Consider the following 24,954-nt stretch of genomic DNA (forward strand, 5'->3'; position numbering starts at 1 on the left):
GGAGATGAATATCCTTCCAAAGAAAAACACTCATAAAACACGGATCCTTTCTCTCTTACTTAATACTAAATTCAGCAACGTAAAACTTCTATACTACAGTCATGGCTATTCAACTCTAGAACACACAGATTTGAACTGTATGAGCAGTGCATTGGTAAGTAGGAATCAGGCAAATTATTTAAACAAGAAAATAATTTATTCATTATCAAAGAAAGTACAAAAGGGTTAATACTAAAATTACAAGTTACTTCTCCGGCTCTATACTTCAATAGCAACTCGTGATTACAAATACAATTAATCTTTTAAGTAAACAATTCTTGTAAACACAACGTATCTATGATATTTCTTTAGTTAACACTTAATCACACACAGAGCAATTCTTCCATTCCAAACAAAAGCAGGCTTAGCTAATACCAACAATATTAAGCACATAATATTTCATTTTAAATTATGCTAAGTTTTCTCTCATACAACTGAAAAAGATAATTCAAAGATTAGCTTAAAGTCCTCAATTATTATTATAAAGAAAACTTCAGACAACATAAAAACCTTACTTGGAAATAGTAGTCAAGTCCACTCTCACAGACTCTTGAATTCTCTTTCCTCTGATACTTTCCGATCTTGGCTGTGCACAGATCGGAAAGTATCATGTCCCGGGTACCTTTTCCGGGATTTGTGAGATCTCTTCTTACTATTACGAACTTCAGGAACTTGGTGGCATGAAAATCAGGTAACTACTTTCTTCAAACACAACTCAAATTAGCTGTCTCGCACTTCTGGCATCTATCGGCTGGAACGCAGGACTCTAACCTTGAATCAGGACAGCTTTCCTGAACCTGGACCCAAAACAGAACGAAGACGAACTTATTCTGCCATACACATCAAATCTGCCTCTCCTTCTGCGTGGCGTTCCGCCTGAAAATGATCAGTAAAACTTCGTTGCGACTCTGTAACCTCTGACCTCCATTGCCATAACCCTTGTAACTTACATTGCACTTGCGTAACCTGCCTCACCATAACCCTCTCGTAACTGTGATGCCGTGTCCACTCTCGTCGTGTCCCCCCTTTTATCTGGCTCCTTTGACCTTGGATTCTGCTACGTTTTAATCCTTTGGGTATTTTGTGGGTCTGAGTCTGCCACCTTTTTCCGTCATTGCATTAAGGCGGGAAACCCCCGTACATATTTGACCTTCGTAACTGTAATTGCCCTAAGTCATAAGTTAATCCGTCTGGAAATATCTTTGTCTGGAACTTTCTTTTGACATAAATTATTTCACATTTCTTTCTTTGTTCTTTTTACAAAACTTTGGTGGTTATACTATTTAACAACTCACAAAAATTTATTTCTATATTACTAAACATAACAAATTTTGCTGGTTAATCACAAGTATATTGAAAAGATTCTTGTTTTCCAGTAAAATTGGTATATAAGGTATTTTTTGTATAAAAATCCTTCTATACACAATTTTACAATGCTATACTGCAGGAAGTGGATGAGATTCCAGATTAGGGAGTGATGGCAGTAGACTGAAGTTTAGAGGGCATATTACAAGTGTTGCAAAGATAGCACTCTAACATGTACAGATATGGAAGTGGATGTGCCACTGTATAATTATTTAATCACACATGGACTGGTGAGATCACATATGGGCTATTGTGCTCAGATTTGGTCACCTGATTTTCAATGTGATATCGAAATATTGGAGAGCATCCCGAGATGATGGTTGTGGAGAGAGGTTGAAGAAATGTGGATTGCAGAGTTTGGTGGATAGGAGGAAAAGAGGTGATATGATAAAAACATTTAAATCAGTGAGAGGATTTTATCAGATTAATCCAGAGGTGATTATAAAAAGAGTAGAAAGTGAGACGGGAAGAACTAGAGGCCATCCCTGGAAGTTATGTAAGAGTGTGGTGAAGAGATGTGTGAGGAATAGATTTTTTTACATGGAGAATTGTCAGTGAATGGAACACATTACCAGAATATGCTGTTAATGTAAGGAATGTTAAGGATTTTAACATTCAGCATGATAAATATGTTGCCAGTTGAATGTACTTCCCACGATGAGTCTAATGACTCCATTGAAGGTATATAAGAATAATAACTCAGATATTTCTAATGCATCTGACCCTAACCATGCATTAAGGTTATTCTTCCCTTGTCAGTTTTCATTTTACTTCCAATATAACAATAAAATTCTCTTGTATTTCCTTTAGCTGATTTGACTGTCTTCTTTTCATAATCTGATTTCACCCCTCTCACCATGACCAATACTCTCCTAACATGCTCTTTATGGTGCTTCTGAACCCCATCCTTCTCAGCTTCTCCAAAATTTGGGGGATGTAGTCAGATATAGCTTCTTTCAGGCACATAATGACTATTCTCCATGTACTCGTGATTCCTTTGCCATGCATTTTCTGATACCAAGGCACTTCAAGCTGCCATCTCAGTTTATCATAATTATTTGCTTTGTAGTTTCAAAAATGATTCCCCAATCCCCTTCTTAATCAAAGCTCTCACACATGCATTGAGACCTCCAAGTCTAAACTGCATGATCACTCTCACCTAGCAACATGACAGTCACCTAATTTATAAACAGATTCTCAGACATTACTATTAAAATCAATGTGGTCTTGTATACACAAATCCATGTAAAACAATATGTTGCTTCAAGTAGTCATCTGTCAGTAAATCTATAAATTTTCCTTCCCTTATCTTTTAACCTTTCTCCTTCTTCCAGTCTAACCCACAGTTTAAATTGCTGATACAACGATAATCCTTGTATCCATTAGTGTCTATGCAGTTCAGTCCTCTTCTGTGATTCTTTTGTCTTGTTGCTTCTTATCTCACACCAAGGTTGGTAGAGTGATTAGCATATTCGCTCCCTAACCAATAGGCTACAGGCATGAATCCTACCACGAGCATGGATGTTTGTGATTGTCCTTAGATGGACGATGCATTTCATCAACAGGTATCAAACCACCAACCTGCTTATTGGAGGCCCGAGGTGGCTTGAAAATACAAATAGAAAAAAATCATGAAATTGAATACCTGTTATATTCAATTAGTCATTACTAATTTGAATATCCTAGAATCACTATTTTCTGGTATTAAACCACACAAAAAGAAGTAAAAAAGAAACTATATTTTAATTTGACTAATTTCATGAAAAAACTTTCACTTCATCAGGAAATAGCATGAATAAATTAAAAAAACTACAATCAAAGTATAACAGTTAACATTTCTAGTGAAGAATATTTGAAAATGTTTAAACAATGCAAAGCGTGCATTCAGTGTTATGCTAGCTGCTGATAAACACAAGTGTGTTGTGATGGATTAAGGAAGACCAAATTTGATGTAAAATCAACCCTTCTTTTGTTACATTGTAAAGGATACGTCATCATTTCTCTGAATGCTCTTGAGTAAAAACAGTAATCCAGGCATTTCACTGGAGGGTTTGTGTAAAGCAGGCTCAGGATTCAGATAAGCTTTTTAACTAATTAATTGTAAATAAGTGCATGTTTATGTGTGAGAGTTGTGGTAGAAGTTATGTGCTTGTAGCGTTTGTAGTGTGCGGGCTTGTTTGTTTAACTGTTTTCTACAAAATCGTTAAATTTGGTACACTGATAAAACATGGTGGTGAAAGGCAAATCACTGTGTAGGTCTGTGTGAAATGCAAAGGTAGACAGCATAGATTTCTCAAATATGGTATAATGCTATGTATGTATGTGGGGGGGGGGGGATGTCACAGATGTTTATATGGAGGGGCTAAATAGAAGAAAAGAACAAATGTGGGTATGTAGGAAATGCGATATTCTGATGGGGCATGAGACTTGCTTAAATATGAGTTTAAATACTATAAATATGAAATAGAAATATGAAAATAGTTTAAATAAGAGTTTAAACAAGTAGGGAGCATAGTGCCATAACTGAACCAGCAGTTGAAGATTGTGTGAATGTTAAGGGAGCACGTGGAAATGATAGCATGGTAAAAAGTTCGACAATAAAGCAGGTGATAATTTATATGATGCTGAAAAAAACAGAGTGAAATTAATGATAAAGTGGGTAATAATGACATTGAAAAAAAAAAAAAAGAGTGCAGTTAATTGTAAGGTGATGAATGGGATTGACAGTGGACAAGTGTGTGTGTGACTGCCAATAAAATAGCAAGAGTGAATGATAGCAAATAAAAGATGCATGTTGCTATAGACCTAGTAATGCGGAGGGTGTTGACCAAGAAATGTATAAGCAAATTAGCCAAGTAAATGGGTAAAGGGGAATCATTACCTCATTACGGGTGATTTTAATTACAGCAATATACTCTGCGATGAGATAGCAACTGGAAGTAAAGAAAATGAGTTTCTTGAGTTTCTGATGGACAACTACCTCAGGTAATATGTAACACAGGGCACACAAGAATTGAGGGTCTTGGATTTGATCATCTCATCAGAGGATGTTATTATAAATGACGTGTCAAATCTCCTTCCAGTTAGGGAGAGTGACCATGACGTGTTTACCTGGGTGGGTGCCAGCCATGTGAGGACTTCTGTGAGGGAAAGGGTATATGTGGAGCTTGCAGATGTAGCACGGAATGGGGAGTTGGGTGCAAAGGAGATCAATGCTCCTTGGGTGATATTCAAGAACTATCTAAATGTAAGCAGTGTCTAAATGCATTCCAAAGGTCAGAAGGTTAAATAAGGTAGGTGTGAAATGGATGAATGAAAAAATTAAGCATGCAATACAGAGATAAAAGGCAATATGGAAAAACATAAGAGTAATAAAATCACCACGAAGAATACAAAGAACAGGAAAGGAGGGAAACTCGATTGGTAAGGATAGCAAAGTTCAGTATTTTTTTTTTTTTTTTTGAGCCCATTGATCAAACTAAAAAAAATCCCAGAGAGTTCTTTCGATACGTAGCTAGCAAAAATAAGAATGATTACGGTAGGATGGCACTGATTGAAGAAAATGGTATAAGGACAACTGCTGTGAAGGATATAGTTGAGATATTTAATGAACAGTTCATAAAGTTCTTTCATCCTTCTGAACATGATATCATGCAGAGTTTGAGAGCAGTGGATGAGGAAAGTGAGTGAGCTGACTGTGAGTGAGCAAAAGGTATATGGGGAATTAAGCAAACCTTGATATTAATAAGGCTATGGAACTTGACGATATATTATGCGTATTTTGAAGCAATGTGCTACGGAGCTGACATCTGCTCCCTGGATTGTACTGCTATCCAGAATTGTAGGAAAAAAGCAGAATTGTGCTGCTTCATAAAGGAGATGACAGAAGTCCAGTATCAAATTATATGCCAATCTGTGTGCCAAGCATTGTAAAGACTGGTGAGAATCGGGATCCAGAATTGGGTTGACAACAATGGTATCTTTGATGGACAGCATGGATTTGCTAAAGGGAGGTCATGTTTTAGTAATCTACTTACTTATTATAATAAGGTGATAGCAGATTGGAAGTGGGAGATGGATACACAGTATTATACATAGACTTTACAAAGGCTTTAGATTACCAGATGACAAGTTGATAGTCAAACTAGAGGAGATGGGGGTTGGATATTAGACTAGTGCACTGGATTGGAGAATGTCTGTCTGATAGGTATCAACAAGTTGTGTATGGGGGGGCACGATATCCCAGAAGAGGAAAGTCACTAACGGTGTGCCTCGGGTCTGTTTTAGGGCCATTGCTGTTTAACCAGTATGTTAATGATATCGGGGAAGATTTGAATGGGGATATTCAGTTGTTTGCAGATGATGCAAAGTTGGGGCAAACTATAAGGAGTAAAGCAGATGTTGTGGTTACAAGCAGACTTAAATAGGCTAAATGAATGGGCATGGGATGGATGCCAGTTCAATGTTGCAAAATGTAAGGTTTTAAAATTTGGAAAACAAAGATGGTATGTATAATTTACTTGTGGTGGGGATGTATTGTTGGAGGTGGAGGACATAAGAGATCATGGAGTAAATGGTGGATAAAGATCTGAAATTTAGAGGACATACTGACAAAATTGTGAGGACAACACAATGAATTCTGGGAATTATGCGGGGGATACTGACTTGTAGAAGTAAGCGATTCTGGTTCCATTGTATAAGGCTTTGATTAGGCCACATATGGACTACTGTGCACAGATTTGGTCACCTGATGTTCAAAAGGATGAAGAGATGCTGGAGAGGGTCCAGAAGTTATTGGCCAAAATCATTTCTGACCTCTGGAATGTTGAATATGAAGAAAGGTTGAAACGATGCAGTTTGCAGAGTCTAGTGGATAGGAGGAAGTGGGGTGATATGATAGAGATGTCAAGTTAAAGGGGGTTGTTATGGGATTAATGATGAAGAGATTTTTCATAGACTGGTGGAGAACAAGAGGTCATCCCTGGAAGCTATATAAGGAGGGCATGAGAAGCAGCTTTTTTGCAAGGAGTTGTGAATGATGGAATACATCGTCTGAGAGCATGGTGTCTGCAGGAAATTTGAATGTGTTTAAGGTGCAGTATGATGAGCTGTGTGTATGGCAAAAGGAACTTCCTAGACAAGTCTGTGACTCCATGGGGAGTCTTGAGATAATAATAATTTCATTTTGTTGCAATTCAACTGCATGTTTTATATTCGCATTATGACTGCTCAGTGCTTCAACAAGTCTTACGAGCTTTAAAATATATTATTTTTAGCAATTTTTGAGTACTCATCCTTTCATAAATAAGAGACTTTTAATTGCTGCAAAACACTTATTAGCAGTTTTAAAATTCTTAACAGTCAGTCAATTCATGGCTTCTAAAGAAGTATTCCAATAAGTTTTTCAAACTAAAATTATTTGTAACTCTGTATTTCACTCTTTATTATTTTTGTTTGCAAAATAGAATTTCTTGATGGAGAACATTTAAACAATTTTTCGAATACTAGATATTGCCACAGAAACATTCCTCTAAAGCATATACTACATTATCAGAGATCTGATACATGTGCACACGCACAAACACACACACATACATATTCCTAAAGATGACCTTGTTATAAAGGTCATTATCAGTGGCAGCCCATGAAGGTTTAAGTGCTGCCTATACAAAATAATTTTAAAAAAATTATTTTTTAAATTATTTTATATAGGCAGCACCCCCACTTCACGGGCCACCACTGGTCAATATGCTGGATTTTATTTTAATTTAATCAAAGTAAGTTCTTAAACATAGTTGTGTGTCTCCATTATTCTTTGTAATGATTGCTGATCATTGTGTAACCCAAAAAGGAACAGAAAGAGAGGAACAGATAAATGTGGCTGCTGCAGATAAGGACTGCATCAGAAGATCGATATGCAAGCGATGATGAAATCAGTTAACTGATAAATAAGACCAATTACTAAGAAAGCTGTTGAGTGGAATCTAGTCAAAATATTACCCGTGCTATCCATAATAATATCTGGTACATCATATGAGGATATATATCATACAGGGGTGATATATTCATTAAGAAACTTTATTATTAAAACAGAATTACTCACATGTCTCAAATCCAACGGAAAATATGTCACCTCAAAGTTACAAGGTGTTTTGCTTTTTTCTAGAAATCGAGGACACATTCTGTCGTGTGGACACTACAAAAAAGTTAAAAATATACAAAAACTAATACAAATCACCTATTTTATAGTTTTACCTAATAAAGTAATCATTATAATATTTGTAACATGGAAAAATTACCTATACATTAATAAAATAAAATCTAATTTAACTGCAGCTGACCTTTTGTATTTCTAAAAATGGTACTGTCATCAGGGATCACATAATGCAGGACACAATAACATAACCATTATAGAAAAGTAAACTGCATAACAGAGGTATTTTTTCCATCAGTCACACGTAACTTTCTGTGTAGTACTGTAATAAGATCCTGTACACCCCCTGAGGGTATGTCAGGAATTTGATGATGATGATTATGATGATCATGTCACACTTGACAAGTTTCAAAACCTACAGCACAAAAGTATTGTAGGCAGAAACAAATCTATCAGTATTGCTTTTGAACAGATGGAGGTTATAAGTAGACGGTGGATGGAATAAAAGTGAATGGATTAGTAGGATCAATCGATTGGCATTTGAAATATAAACGGTTGTTGGGGTTCTGATCCTATTAAAATTATAAGTAAAATTATAAGTATTTTACTTATAATTTATAAATATTATAATTATTATCATTATAGTTAGTAAAATTATAAGTATTATAATTATAAGGTAGAGTTGGGATTTTTACGAAAGTAGCTAGATAGTTGAAAATTAACAGCCTCAGGTGGAGAACACCAAGTTCTCCTCACGGAGGACGGTGAGGAAGCTGGAGACGTGATGTTATTATTACTACTATTATTAACATTAAGAGCTCCTCATTCTCACTTGTAAGGCTTGTTGAATGCCTTAAACTAATTCACTGTTTCTTAACTCAACACACTCTTAAGCAATGCATTCCAATTAGCATTCCCTTATTCATGCAAAGAATCTGCTTCTAATACCATTGCTCAATACCTTATAAACTTTCAGGGATTATTATTATAACTGACAAGAAATTATATTCTTGTTTTAATCCTTTACTCAGGTGTAAAGGATTAAAGACAACAAAGTTTGTATGTGAAGTAATCTTCACAACTACTTTATGTGTATGTAGAGGCTGTTGACTTCACATTAAATTCCTTAGTGTCCCATAATGCAAAAAAAAAAAAACATTATCAAAAGGATGTTGGAAGTTTTTCCCCACTTGGTTAGACTATAATAAATTTAGTTTAATCCTTTATCCAAGTGTAAGCAGATCAAGTTTGCACCTGAAGTATCTTCAGGACTGAGATATGAGATGCTTCTTCCACTCATTAAGAATCTTGCACAATTATGTTCAAACGTTAGTTGTTATAGGTACTGCTAATTCTCTTGAACATTCCTAAATTAGCAACTCAGCTGATATCCCACTGCTCTGTTTGCATCAAGCTCTTGAAATATCTTTAATACCTCTACTTCAATTGCTATCTTTTTGTCTGGTTCCACCTCTCTCTTTCAAAGAACTAATGGTTCTGTTTGTATAATTTACCAAAGGGATTACTTCTGATTACTTTTTCTGTGCATTAGATACTTTCTGACCATCTGTATTCACAAAGATTGTCCTATTGTAGTCATTCTTCCTTTTAATTCCTGAATTACATAAAAATTTTCTTGATTTCTTTGCCAGTTCAGCAAACTTCTTTTTACAGTCTGATTCTGCCTTCCTCACTATGACTGTTATTCTTCTAGCCCATTTTTATTGACCATGTTTATCAGTTCCATAATTTTTTTTTTTTTTTTTTGCAGCTTTTGTTTTTAAAGTTTGTTCATCCATTTAACTCTTCTGTAACTTATTCTCCTAACACTGGGGATGCAGTCAGTTATAACATTCTTCAGATAAACCTTTATCTTCTCATGCATTGTGAATTCTTTTTACCATGGTACAGCTATAAGCATGCTTCTCAGTTTATTACGATCATCCCTTATAATTCCATACATATCTCCTTTTAAATAGCACTTCTATATGATATGCCAAGATCCAAGTTGTAACTGCATGATCACTTTCACCAAATGAAGGTATAGTCACTTTATCTTTATTTACTGACAGAATCTCTGTTTTTATAACCAGATTTAATATTATTGAAGTAAGTACCTTCCATAATATGCTGCTTAGGGAAGTTGCCCCAAGTAAATATAAATTTTCTCCCTTCCCTCTTCTTGCATGCATTTATCTCCATCCAGTCTATATCTAGTTGAAACCATCCATAATGACATCTCAACTTCTATCCATAATGTTTATTATTATTATTATTATTATGGAACACCTCCAGGAGTGTAAAGACTCATCAAGGGAGGGCACCTACTCTACACCTCTCCATCTCCACCAACCACAACTACCTTCATCATTTAGACCAACACCATTTACTGCTGACCACCACCACTAGTATTTCCACAAACAATCACAAACATCCATACCCATGGTGGGATTTGAAGCTGCAGCCTTTTGGCTGAAGAGCAGATATGCTAACCGCTCAATAAAACCAGGCCGGCCATTTATCTGCCTGTGCATTTCAGTCAAAATGCATAGTTGGTTAGTGCTATATGACTGAAATGTACAGGCAGATAAATGGCTGGCTTTTAATTTTAATTAACTGTGTACATAGTGGATTGTTTATTACACAGTTAATTATATGTATTAATATAGTGTGTGTGTGTGTGTGTGTGAGAGAGAGAGAGAGAAAGGCAATGGAGGTGGCCAGTCCTTTGAATTTGACTTGGAAAATTTCATTCAATGTAACATGTGGAATGTATATGTTGGTGATTGTGAATAGTTTATGGGAATAAGAGAACAAAATTTTGCCAGAAATGCATCTTAAGCAGATTGAGGGAAATGTTGAATTGGGAATTTTGAATTTAAATTCAAATGAAGCAGTAAATGAGATGACATGGCAGGGTGAAGCATGCTGCATAGGCAAGCAAGAAGGGATGCACTGAAATATAGTGATGGCAGTGTGAAAGAGGTGACAGAATATAAGAAAGGAGATATGAAAGAAATAGGGAAAAAAGAAGAATCTGACAGGATGTTGAAAATTTAGAGATTTTGATGAAGGCTGTACAATACTGAACAAGAACTGGAGAGAGAGAGAGAGACTAAAAAAAGTGCTTGGCAAACAACAGGAAAGGAGACAAAACACATGAAGCTTGAATCAGGAAAACAAAAATAAATGACAAAAGACCTGATATATATAGTGAAACACAGAAAGATGTTTTAATGTAAAATCAGAGATAAAAAAAAGGATGCACATTATCTTCACTCTTATTCATCATTTATATGGATCACATTATGAAAGAAAGTGGCATTAGACCTGATATGAGAATTGGAGATGTCACACTTAGCTCTTCTTTATGCAGATGATGTACTCCTAAACACATCTAGAGCAAGTCTCAAAGATTCTCTAACTAAATTGAACAACAGCTGTAACAAATTTGGCATGAAAATCAGCAATAAAAAGACCAAAACTATGAAATAGCAGAACACATCAATTGTGAATGGAGAGCCTATAGAACAAGTAAAATATTTCAGCTATTTAGTTTTTTTTTTTTAGTGAAGATGGCAAGTTACATCTGGAACTCAACAAAAATATAAGCAAAGCTGGTATGGTGGGTAGCCAGCTGAATAAATTTATATGGAATAAGACAGAAATTAGCCAAAACACCAAACTAGTATACAAGACAGTGTTCAAACCAGTTCTAAGTTATGGATCTGATAGTTGTGTTAGAAATAATGATCACTAGACTACAGATATGAGAGTTCTGAGAAAAATTAGGGGACTGAACAGATGGCATCAATGGCAGAATAATAATGAAGATATTAGAAAGGAACTTGACACTATTAGCATTCAAGAATTGGTAAGCAAAGCTAATCTAATGTGATATGGTCACTTAAACAGAATGGGAGACTATGGACTCTGGCCTGTTGTCAATGTCTGGAGTGACTGTCAGCCTCTCAAGTTCAACCTGCAGTCAGTTGGGTCATTTTGCCTGCAAAAATGTATAGAAACATCTGAAATGTATAAACACCTGTTCAAACTCTAGGCTTTCCCTGGGGATTGCGCATTTATAGTTGGTAATGCAATTGTGAATTCTAAGTTAAGAGAAGGGAATTAAATTACAGAGAAGGAAAGACAAGAGAAAAAGAATAAATCTAGCAAGTTGCCAGATTTACTCTCTTTCCTTTCCTTCTTCTCTGTAATTTAATTTCCTTCTCTTAACGTAACTCTTCTCTTACTTACCTCTGGAGAAGTCTCAAAGTCACTGAAGATCACAAAAAATCACCGTCTCAATGATTCACCAAGTTCCAAAAAATATCAAGATCCTTGAAGATCAGATCAATCCAATACTAGATAATACAAGATGCCAAGTTTGAATTACCGTATTTTCCAGTGTATAAGACGCTCCTATGTATAAGACACACCCAAAAAATTTAACACAAATTTTCTGGAAAAAACCTAAACTTTAAACCATTTCAAAATTGTAATTTTTTTGATGTTGAATCACATATTTATGAAAAGAAATAATTTTGTCTTCATATTCTTTTGGCATTTTTTGACTGATTTTTGTTTTTGTACGCATACAAAGTCCACTGCGTTTCATGAAACGGTAACACCATGACGCGCCACCTTTAAAATCTTCAATGTTACGCTCACAGGCTACTTTGCATGTGTACGAATCATTTTTGTTGAAATGGCAATGCCGATTTTCTTGCACCCATTTCAAAACTTCGGTCTCTAGTTCTGGCCACTTCGCAATTTTTCCACGTTCCACATACTTTTCATTGTGCAAATTGTACAAAATCTCCTGACCATGCCAAGTTCTAATCATTTTTTCTGTAGGCGGAGGTCCAAAATGCCTTTCAGTTTCCCTATTCCCGTGTTCTTCCGCATATTTTACAACCTGCAATTTGTAACTTGAAGAATATGAATGTCGCCTGTTTTTTTCCATCGCTAAAATCTACGGGGAAATATCAAACTGAACACAAAATATCTCAACACATCAACTCAATACTGATAAACATCGGTAACTGATTACTCGGATAAGATATTATGAAACTTGAATAGGGACTCCCCATTCTTAGCCAATGACGTGCTAGAAGTCACATGAAGGTCACGCATCAATTTGATTGCACCATTAAACTGCCTATAAAGATCTTGGAACATAAAAGGGAGAGCGTATGACTTTGAAAAGAGGAAACAATCTTTACCTTCATTATATAAGACGCACCCCATTTTTACGATGAATTTTTAAGGTAAAAAAGTGCATCTCATAAACCGGAAAATACGGTAACAAAGCAATCATACATTTTCCACATACAAGTAGTAAGAAGGCATATCACCTTATTATTAAAATACTATGGTTCAGAGATAATTGTAGAAAGTTTTTTTTAACTTGGAAAGGAAGTTATACTTGACAAGAAATTATATTATTGTTTCATCCTTTATCAAAGTGTAGCAAACAAAGTTTGTGCACGAAGTATCATCATGACTAAGCAATTTGTATATGGAGGCTGTTGACCTCATATGAAGGCAACAGACTCTATATACAAGTAGCTTAGTCATGATGATACTTCATGTGCATACTTTGTTTGCTTACACTTAGATAAGAGATTAAACAAGAGTATAATTTCTTGTCAACTTGCTTTGTAACCAAGTGAAAAAAAAACTTTCTAGAATTGCAGTTGTTGGAATTCAAGAATGTATAAACAGATTAATTTGGAAGAAAACCATTCTTAGGAAGCTAGCAATAATGTAAACTTACTTACAACCATCATATCACAGTATTCTATATACCCTCCCCAACCTTGAGGGTATACATCAGCATTTGATGATAATTGTGTTGGATTATTATAATATCTGTGAGGATATTATAATAATATCCATTTTATTATAATATCCTATACTTGGACATCTAATAACATTTTGCTACAGGATACATAACAGAAAATCGTGATGATGATGATGATGACTAACTTCTGATGTCAAAATTTTATGGCTGGAATCAAAACCAGTACTTCTGAAGGTTTCACATTTTTACAAATTTCAAACAGTAATTAATATATAATCATTACAGTTTTTGATTATTCCATACAGAGAAGTTCAAAAGTATTTATGATATGGTTTATAATAGAACAATGTTCATCACAAAGACATGGCTTGGATGCAAAATTCAAGAACTTTTTTGTTTCTTGTTTTCTCGTCATTCCCAAATTTACCTATTACTTGTTCTTGTTTAACATATAACTAACAATTTTAGCATTAAATTTTCTTTCACATGATACTGTTTTACAGACATGTTCACTATTGGAATATTTCTGTTTTGCTGCCAGAAACCCTGATGGTTTTGCTTCTTCACAAACACACCTACAAGAAACATTTTGTAGGTGTTAAGAAAAAAAACTAATTTCTTGTTGCGAGTCTGGAGTGTATACCTGAATTATTTTTATGATTATGACTTTTATTTGTGTCCAATGAGAACCATGGATGTCAATGGCTATGACTGGTTAACCACACAATGGTCATTCTTTTTCTATGGATATATCATTATTATATTTCAAAAGTGAAACAATCTTCAATTCTTTAAGTTTATGGTTGCCTGTGTGATTCAGTGCATCTCTGCAAGTCCAACTACCTCCCAGTTACTTCTATTAAATACCTTGTCTATAAGTTTTTGCCTCTCTTAGTGCTAAAAATGTTTTTGTTATTATTGAAAAGTGAGTTATTTATTTATTTGACCATTTCTTGTATGCTTCACATATGATCTTAATGCAGTCACATCAGCTCCCCACACGTACAGCAGCTTTATCATGAGTTTCTCAAGTCATCCCAAATGAGGTTTCTGGTAATATGATGGAGCCAGTTTGCCATTTCACTACTACTACTACTACTCATAGATTTAGTTGAATGCAAATGATGTGTCTTTCTTGCTTAGGATAGCCTTACTAAGAGTTTAAACTCCTGACATTCTTTATCAACTCTGATCATAGTGAACTTCTGATCAAGATGATGTATGTGTAGTGACATTGGTATTTGACTATTCAAAAATATAAAACTGAAAGGCCAATCCTTAATATGTGTGTGTGTTTTTTTTTTTCCTCAAGGGCTCACTTTAGTGAGTACGGGCATGGCAAACCCAAGATACCTGATGCTGGACCATGCCTTACTTCATGTAATATACATCTGTTATATTATCTACAGACTGGTCCCTCCCCTTTTTTCTTTTCTTCTTGCTACCTCCCCCCCCCCCCCAATGCTATTAGAGTATTCGAGGGCTAGGGGTGAATTTTTCCTATTTTGCTATTTCATCTTATGTGGAAAGGGCCTCTGCAACCCTACCACTTTCTTCTTGCAATGACTTCACTCCAAAATGCTACTATGATTGTACCTAATAACGCATCTCATGCTGCATCGGCTGTCGCACAGAATAATCAGAGCCACGTTCAGGGCTTAGACAGAGGGTCCTGTTCGAGAAGTATATTACAGTCTCCATCAAAAGTCAGTGATACTGTGAATGAGCAAGACAGAATGTTTTAAGAATAATCTTAGAAAGGAATTTTACATAGGCATATGGAATGTCCGGGGTTTACAGATGGATACTCTTGAGATTGTCTGTAAAGAGATGGATAGGTATAAAATTGACATCTTGGGAATTACAGAGACCAGATGGAATGGAGAAGGTCACTTCAAAAGACAGGATGGTAAGCTAGTTATTTACTCAGGTGGTGACTCAAAACATCAAGGGGTAGCTGTGATACTGAAGACAGCTCAAGCAAGAAGCCTTCTTGGTTATAACCCCATTAATGATAGGATACTCTCCATTAGACTTAAGGCTCAGCCTACCAATGTATCAATTGTGGTAGTTTATGCACCCCCCCCACACGAATAGGCCTGAAGAAGAGAGTGAAGAATTCTATGAAAACTTACAAACTGTTTTGGACTGCCTACCAAGGAGAGACCTACTGTACATCTTAGGAGACTTAAATACAAAAGTGGGAAAGAGTATGAGAGTCAGGCAGGAGTGTGGCATGTTTGGTCTGGGTGAACGTAACACCCATGGTGAAAGACTGTTGGAATTTGCCCGTGCTAACAGATTAGTTATTACCAATACCTGCTTCCAGAAACATCAATGACGGACCTATACTTGGACATCTAATATCGATAGGCAAGGCACGTTGATTACGTCCTGGCTCTCCAGCAGTGGAAGACAAGCATCTCTGGTGTGCACACTTGTCCTGGAGAAGATTGTGGTACAGACCATCAGCTGGTAAGAGCCAAAGTAAGACTAAGACTCAGAAAACTTCCAGGTCAGGCACATTCCACTAGATTGGATGTTAGAGTAATTCCTAGTGGATTCACAGAAGAAACATCAACTCGGCTGGATGATTTTTTAGAGACCAATGAGGAAATCTCACCAGGATACAGCGAAGATGTATCTCAGCCCAATAAGAAAACCAAGAGACCCATGGATATCAGATTCAACATGGGAGCTAATCAAAAGAAGGCGGTTGGAAAAACAAAGAGACACAGAGACCGAAGAATACAAGAGATGATATAGAGAAATCAGAAGAGCCATCAAGCAGGACATGGAAAAGTTCTATACTAATAAATGTGAAGAAATAGAGTTCCAGATGAGAAGGCATAATTATAAAAGGATGTTTTATTTAGTTCGTGACTTAAAGCACAAGTTTAAGCCTAAATTGAATGTCATCAAAGACAGGAATGGATCATTACTAACAGAAGAGTTGGAAATCAAAAACAGATGGAAAGAATACTGTGAGGAACTGTACAGCAGAGTGGATAAAGAAAATGTGGAGTCCTCCCACCAAGAAAATTTTGATTTGGAACCTCCTCCACTTAGGCATGAAGTTGAAAGAGCAGTTAAGCAGCTCAACAGCAATAAGGCCCCAGGTGCAGATGAAATCCCAGCAGAGTTAATTAAGGCCACAGGGGATGGAGGGATAAGAGTTTCGTAGATTAAATACAAGGATATGGGAGACAGGATCATGGCCTAGAGACTGGAAGAAGTCAGTTTTCATACCACTACACAAGAAAGGTGATAAGAAGGCATGCAAGAATTATAGAACTATTAGTTTGATATCTCATGCAAGCAAAATTTTATTAAAGATCATTCTAAATAGGATTGAGGCCAAAGTTGAGGCAGAGATGCCCGAGGAACAAGCAGGTTTTAGGAAAGGTAGGGGCACCAGAGATCAGATCCTTTGCCTTAGACAGATCATAGAAAAATATAAAGAATTCAGACTCTCTCTGGTAATGTGTTTCTTAGACCACTCTAAAGCTTTTGACTGTGTTGAGCATGTGAAACTGTGGGAAGTAATGAAAAGAATGAGTTTTCCTCAACACACTATCAGGTTGATAGCCAACTTGTATAAGGAGCAAGAAGCCACAGTAAGAACAGGTGTTGGATTGACTGACTGGCTTCAAGTTGGAAAAGGAGTTAGACAAGGATGTTTATTTTCTCCTCACTTGTTTAGTATATATGTAGAGGACATCATGCGTGAAGCATTGGATGAGCTCAGGACAGGAATTACGATAGGAGGTAGATTGATCGGTAATCTGAGGTACCTGATGATACAGTACTCCTTTGTAATGACATGGAAGAACTAGGACTAATTCTTGGCAAAGTTAACAAGATCAGTAATAACAGAGGACTTCAACTCAATTCTAGCAAGACAAAGATCATGGTTCTCAAAGGAATAACAAACAGAGAAGCTCTTGAGAAACAAGTGTATCTTAATGGAGAAAGAATTGAGGAAGTCAGCAAGTTTGAGTACCTGGGATCCATTATTAATGTGAAGAATTGCTGTTCAGAAGATGTCAGAAAAAGGTTAGGAATAGCTAAAATAACAGTCAAAGACCTGTCTAAAATCTGGAAGGATGGATCTATCTCCATGGGAACAAAGTTGAGGATTTTAGATGCAGTTGTTTTTCCAACAGCGACTTATGGATGCGAGACTTGGAACCTAAAGAAGTCAGATAAGAAACAGATATCTGCTTTTGAGATGTGGTGTTACAGAAGGCTGTTGAGGATATCATATACTGAAAGGCGTACAAATAAATGGGTATTAGAAAAGATTAGTAGAACTTTAAGGCTCCTTAAGGATATTGACAGAAGAAAGTTAAAATATTTTGGACACATAGAAAGGATGGAAGGAGGTCTTCTCAGAACAGTAATAGAAGGTAAAGTTCCTGGAAAAAGAGGCAGGGGTAGACCATCAATGAGATGGATGGATGGCATGTGTGGAGTGACTGATCTTCAGAGAGTTGAGGCTGCCAGAAAAGCAAACAACAGGACTACATGGCGAGGCCTGGTGTGGAACATCATCAAGCATCGGAGTGACCATACGGCATCTGTAGATGCCCAGTGAACATAGAAGAATAATCATTTTTTTTCCGATAGGTAGCAACACTGTACACCAAAGTGATATTTACTGAAACAGCTGTCACACACACCAAATGATAAACTGCAGCTATGAAGTACAGAGATCGATAGATTGTTGTCAGAGATGTAGATATAGTAAGGTCTGGTCAACAAAGAACTCCAACTATTTTGGACAATATTTCTGCTGAGGATGCTATCATTTGAAACAAACAGCATGTAAAAATTAAGAAAATTGCTGATGAGTTTCACATTTCTAACAGAACCATGAATAATATATAAATAGAACTGATTAAATATATTTTGAGGGGAAAGTTTACATTACCATTTTTACGAAATGTCTGTTACTAAAAACAGAACTCATACAGTGGCTTCAAAAAAGGATTCAAAACATATGCACATTCTGTTTTCACATATGCCCATACATGATGGACACGAACATAAAACACATCTTATTTTATCATGTACCATGAATCCTGCAGATATTCCACCATATCACATCAAAAATTTTGAGAATTTAAAAAAGAACTCGAACTCCAAACCACAACTTCCTACCAACACAGTAGTCAACCTTTCGTCAATAGTTTGAAACCTGAAGCACTCAACACTCTCTCACGTGGCCACAACTTCGCCATTGTGCCCAGAAGAATACCTGCTGAAGACATTATGATACAAATTGAACGCGGGATATGACAAATTCCAAACCACATCGCCAATGATATTAGACTGGATGTGGCTTGTGTTCTGACCAAAGCAAAACCACCAAAAATCAACATGCCCAATAAGGAAATTAAATCTCTGCAAGAATTAAAGAAAAACAAGGAAATAATAATCACCAAAGCAGATAAAGGGAACGCCACAGTATTTCTTAATCAAACGGATTACGCAGGTAAGCTGAATGCTGTATTGTTAGATCGGGCTACTTACTTCCCTATCGAGTACAATCCCACCAAATCACAAATTAGAAAACTCCACAGGCTCCTTAAGAAGGTCACTTCTTGGCCTGTAGAAGTCACTAACAAATTAAAACCATTTAACTCCATACCCCCCCCCGTATATATGGACTCCCAAAAATACATAAAGAAAATGTGCCATTACGTCCCATAGTGGACGGCATTGATTCCCACACATACAAACTAGCTAAACATTTGGCCAAAGGCTCTCACACACTATACTGGCAACACACCTTCACACATAGAAAACCTTACACTCAAACACACACATAATGGTCAGTTTTGATGTCTCCTCCTTATTCACAAATGTCCCACTCAAAGAATAGAATCTTTAGAGCTAATCCAAGCTAAGTTTCTTCCTGATATCACAGCCCTATTTCAGTTCACAATGAACTCAGGCTATTTTGTTTGGCAAGGAAATTTCTACAAACAGATAGAGGGGACAGCTATGGGTTCTCCACTCTCCCCACCCTTGGCCAACTTTTACATGGAGACTTTTGAAGAGAAAGCCTTAAACTCTGCCCCACAAAAATCAACCATATGGCTTCGCTATGTTGATGATGTGTTCGCTATTTGGCCACATGGCTCCAATGCACTCCTCTCCTTCCTAACACACTTAAACAACCAACATCCCAGAATCAAGTTCACCCCGGAAGAGGAAAAGAACAACTGCCTTCCTTTCTTAGACACACTAGTCACCCGCCAGCCTGATGGAACTTTGGTTTTCTCAGTTTACAGAAAACCCACCCATACAGGCAGATACAATCACCAAAATTCCCCCCCCCCCCCCCACCCACACACACAATGATATAGAGTCATTAAGACACTACACAACAGGGCTAAACTTATCTGTTCAAATGACAATGCCCTAACCACAGAACTAAACCACATTCTCAACACTTTCTCAGCCAATGGCTGCCCCCCCCCCAAAAAAAAAATCCAAAAAATATTGAAACCATTAAACCACAATCCCCCTCCCTCTTCACAACAAGGATTACTCTAAATCCATCACCATTCCCTATATCCGAGGCACCTCGTAAAAAATTAAAAAAATCCTAAAAAAACATGACTAAACTTCTTGTTACAGACCATATAAAAAATTGGCATCCCTTATCCGCTCTACTAAAGACCAACCTCCCCCCCCATCCCTAGACCAGGTCCCTTGCAGCTGTAAGCTGTCCTACTTTGCCCAAACAGGCAGGACAGCTAATATCAAAATTTCAGAACACAAGGACTACATCCGGTTTCACCAATACAGCCACTCTGGTCTTGCAGACCATGCGCTGGATACCTGCCATAGAATACGGTGGAAGAAAGCCATGATAATACACTGTAGTAAATTCAAATACGAAAGGCTATTCATGGAATCAGCCTCAGCCCTAAGAAACAATCCAAACTTCAACAAATTTGGTTGCATGAGACTGCCCCATATTTGGGAAACTTACATCAGAAGACCTTCAGCCCAATCAGCCAAGAATACCAACATTGCCTGCTAGGGGGCACCATCAGGACTTTTAGGAGAAAGAATAGCTTCCTGCTTCGTCCTCATTTACTATGTCTTGTGCTTGCATGCACGTGTCTTTTTTTAAGTTCCTGTGATGTTGCTGAAATATTGGAAGTGTATTAAAATTTATTTTAATGTATATTCTATTGTACATTGTAATTTCCTTAAGCTATTTAGTAAGAATCTATTTAACCAGCACTGCATAAGCCAGTTTCAAATGACTCTACATGTGAAAATCTAAAGTGGAGGCCATGTCTATACATCACTATGAATGAGTATGAAACATCCAAACAAATGATGCTGGAAGCAGAAATACATATTGCATGCATATTTGATGGTGTGCATTGTAAAAGTGTTCAATGTAATAATTAAAAATGTTATTCCTCATCAAGTATACTTTATCTGAGAAAAGTACAATAGTATTTAACAAAGAATCTCTTGTCAAGTGGTTTATCAACCACCAGAAGATTTGCAAATAAGTGGGTCGGTCATGCAGGAGCATTAACTATATCAGCTGGAGATGGAAAAGTACATAGTAGTTATTCATGATGTGAAACCATCAGGTGTTCAACAAGCCATAAGCAGGGGATAAAGCTAGATTTTTGGCACCCGTGGAAAATTCATAGTTACATATCTTTCTTTAGCATGTGAAAATCAATAAGTGGTAAAATATTCCATCACTGACACTCCTCTGACCCTGGTGCCCTTGGCAGCTGTCCCAGGTGCCATAGCATTCCTAGACCTCTGGCTGCAAGAAAGTGAATTTGTTTCCATAGGATATTAAGAATATCTTCCTTATATCTGTTGACTCTATCTTATGTGACATGATAGATATACACAGCAATGACAATGAATGTAGGTATTGACATTAAATATTTGTTCAGGAATTTTTCTGCATATTGGCAAGGGTGGATAGTACTCAGTTCTACAAATGTTCTTGGAAGTGAATTGTACATTCAAGAACACAAATTCTTAAAAATTCACATCTCACAGGATATTGCTTTTTATTATTATTATTGCATGACACCTCCAAGGAGCCCAATGACTCATTGAGGGAGGGCACCTACTCAGAGTTGTAGAGTACAACTTTCCATCTCCACCATTCAATCCACTAACTACAGCAACTACCATCATCATCATCAACTAACACCATCTACTGCCATCACCACCACTAGTATTTCGTAGACAATTACAAACATCCATGCCCATACCGGGATTCGAACCTGCAACCTTTTACCTGGAGAGCGGATAAGCTAACTAGTTGGCCAAAAAGGCCAGCATATATCATCTTTAGTGGCACATATCATCAGACCATTTTCAGAACCAGTTATTCCCCCCCCCAGTAATTGAAGACATTACTGCAAAAAAGGGAGACAGCTCCATTTTTGTTCAAAAACAGTTATAGGTTGCACTGTACGAAAAAAAAAAATCGCTAAATAGATTGGTGTAAAAACAAGGTAGCTCCAATAAACCAATTCAGACTACAACTTTGCGAATATTCATGATTTTTGTAAATATTTCATTTAAATTTTCATAAAATTGCATTGTTTGATCTTTTATGATATATTTCCATGTAGTAATAAATAGTTCTGTAACAACATTTTGTTACTTATTTTAATTATTTACCTTAGATTAGCATATTTTTATGCAATCTGGTGCTAAAAAGGGGACAGCTGAATATTTTGAAAATTCATCCGGCTCTGAGGAAAAAGAATTTTACTTTAATAATAGTGCTCAAATGTGTATTCATATATATATTATAAGATGGGCAAAATGTTTCAAGTAACAGTAATTGAATTTCCAATATTTTTTGGAATGGTTTTTGCTTAATTTCTAAAAGATGATAAAATTGGAGCTGCTCCTTTCCTGCTGCATTCTTCAATTTTAGATGGTTGTGTGACAGTAATAAAGCATTATTTTGGGAAGAAGAAAGCATTTCTGCATCCATGTCCAAAGGAACATATTTCTCTCTCCATCCCCAAAAACAAATTTTCCAATTTTGTCAAGGGAATTTTAAATTTATGCATGACTGTGTTGTGTGTGTGCACACACATCCACATGCATGCTTGAATATAAGTGTGATATTACAAAAAATAAACAAATAAAAAATGCTTACTGGGGCAATAACATGAGCACCTATCTCTTTAAGATCAGATGATTTCTTTTCAATCTGGAATAAAAAAACACCTTGAAATAAACAAAAATAAATAAACTGCTTTATGAAAGAATAGTAATGGAAACCTATAACATATATAATATATTAATTATGCTACAAATAACAAATGAACTGTCTGTTTATTAATGAAGAATGTATATTCTATTGTTTGAAAATGGGTTATGGTATCCACAGATGGCATCTTAAATGCAATTTACACAATGAAGTGACCAAAAAGTTTTCCGACACTGTATTTTTTATTCTTATCCAGGATTAAAGTTTTTGTGAGCTAATCCATGTTGTTCCTTTCATAATTGTTCACCTCTGACTTTTACAGAAAGCCCAACATTTACACCACTGTTGAAAACATTTGCAGCAGTCCAGCATTTTGAACTTAGCAGGTATTGATTGCAATTATTTTTGAACATTGTGTGATCAAATCTCTTCTTACCTTCAGTGCCAATTTTAGATTTGGAGGGGGGGAAAGAAACTGAAAGGTACCAGAAGATAATGGGAGTAAAGAGGAGCACAGATGAACAGTACTGCTGATAAAAAAATCTTACATGTACAAAGCAGGGTGAGCATAATATTCTATTCATAATATTCTATTCAACTGTTTTCACAGATAAATAAATTTTCCTGAACTGTGCCACATAAAATGCTGATTCTGAATGCCTGAGACATCTGGTAACCTCAACATTCAGAATCATTATCAACAGACATAATTTTAAATTATCTTGAAACACTAATCACGTTTGAATTTTGCTTGATGTTTCCTCTCTAAAAGCAAGATTTAATATCTCAAAAAGGTTTTAGGAGTCTTAGTCTTTTCTAGTTTGAAATGGAAGTACACAGAATTTTTTTTTTTTATTCCTTCTTAGTATATGTGTCTGATTCTTGTATGCTTTCCTATTATTGGCAAACTGTATGGTAAACAAAGAAAAGAATTTTTGTTTATTCAGCCATGCAAGGACTGGAAAATCATGGGTTAATGATTGAAAACTATTAAATAAATTTGAATATCTGCATGCAGGAGGGAGTGAAGTCTTCTGATAGAAAAAGTGGTAGGGTCACAGGTGCCCTTTCCACACAGAGTTAGTAGGACAATCACAAACATCCATACCCTTGGCAGGGTTTGAACCCACAGCCTCTTGGCTGGAGAGCGATAGATGGAGATAGGTTGGTAAATGAAAAGTTGTTGAGTAGGTGTCCTCCCTCGATGAATCTTCAGACTCCTTGGAGGTGTCACAAAATAATAAATAATAATTTAAATTAGAATAATAGTGTTAGTCTTTGAAAATTGTTAAATTAAATTGTGTCACCTAATTTATTTCTTACTTTTGTTTAATTATGTATATATATATGTACTTCCAATCTATGGGGTTGCTTAAGGGACAAAGCTAGATAACTGGGAGGAGACCTAAACATTGCCTTTAAGGAAGAATGCAGAGAACTGACCAGGGCTTCTGACCTAAAGTGCAACCTTCACATTTTAGTAGGTATCCACTGGATACTGAATGAATGAGGATGGCAATTTGGGATTAGAAGACCAAACTATATTCTGTATTGGCTTAAACCAGAAACATGAATGATACTACTACTACTACACAATGAAATTTCAAGTCAACCGGAAAATCACTTGGTTAAATAAGTTCCAGCTGTTTTTGTCAGAAAAGAAGAGTAAACTACTGAAAAGTGAGCTATTATTCAATGTCAGTAGAACGAATATTGGTACAACAAACATAAGAAACATCCATGAAGAAGAGGTCAAACTGGAAGAACTAGAGAAGTACTGTGTGGACATAATTGGTGTTAATGAGACAAAGAAGACTAAATCAGGTGAGATCCTTCTCAATAATAAGTATAGGATGTTTTGTTTGGATAATATCAATGAGGGGAAGGAAAGAGAAGTGATAACATTAAGTACCAAACAAAAATAAATTTCTTGATTTGCGAGCAATGTCAAGAACAGTTATGTGAGCAAATTTCACAATGGGAAAATTGATAAAGAACCTGATTTGTGCCTATGGTACCATAGAAGGCTCTCCAAAGAAGTTATGGAATTTTTTGAGTTATTAGAAAAAGCAGTTATAGGATATCTGTATTAAAATTCAGATATCCTAAGTTTAAAACATAAGTTAAGAAATCAGTGATGCAGTATTTTGTAAAGTAATTATTTAAGAATATGTTTGTTTTTGTATGTTGTTGCAAGCAAGATGTTTTGCAATGTTATTTTAATATTTAGCTACTGAAATCTTGCTTAGATATTAAAGTGTAATTATGGTTTTGTATGAGCTGTCGAAGTTCTGTAATAGTGGTGCTTTTTCTGTGTAGACAAACATTGTTTACGAAATGTTAAGTGATGGGAGA

General features: G+C 36.0%; 1 protein-coding gene across 1 annotated transcript in view; it reads right to left on the reverse strand.

The window, feature by feature from the left end:
• The window catches only part of LOC150100621 (ribosome assembly protein METTL17, mitochondrial), a 256,639-nt gene that overhangs the window by 70,542 nt on the left and 161,143 nt on the right, over window positions 1-24,954 (reverse strand). Inside the window, exons 11-12 of the mRNA XM_090401843.1 lie at window positions 22,546-22,599; window positions 7,508-7,600 (exon numbers count right to left, since the gene is read on the reverse strand). Coding sequence (XP_090257969.1) covers window positions 7,508-7,600; window positions 22,546-22,599 — 147 coding nt within the window. The remainder of the gene's footprint in view (window positions 1-7,507; window positions 7,601-22,545; window positions 22,600-24,954) is intronic.

Source organism: Typopeltis vanoorti, chromosome 12, assembly GCF_054136105.1.
Source record: "Typopeltis vanoorti isolate ZY-2024b chromosome 12, IOZ_Tvanoo_1.0, whole genome shotgun sequence".
NCBI classification, from domain to species: Eukaryota; Metazoa; Arthropoda; class Arachnida; order Uropygi; family Thelyphonidae; genus Typopeltis; species Typopeltis vanoorti.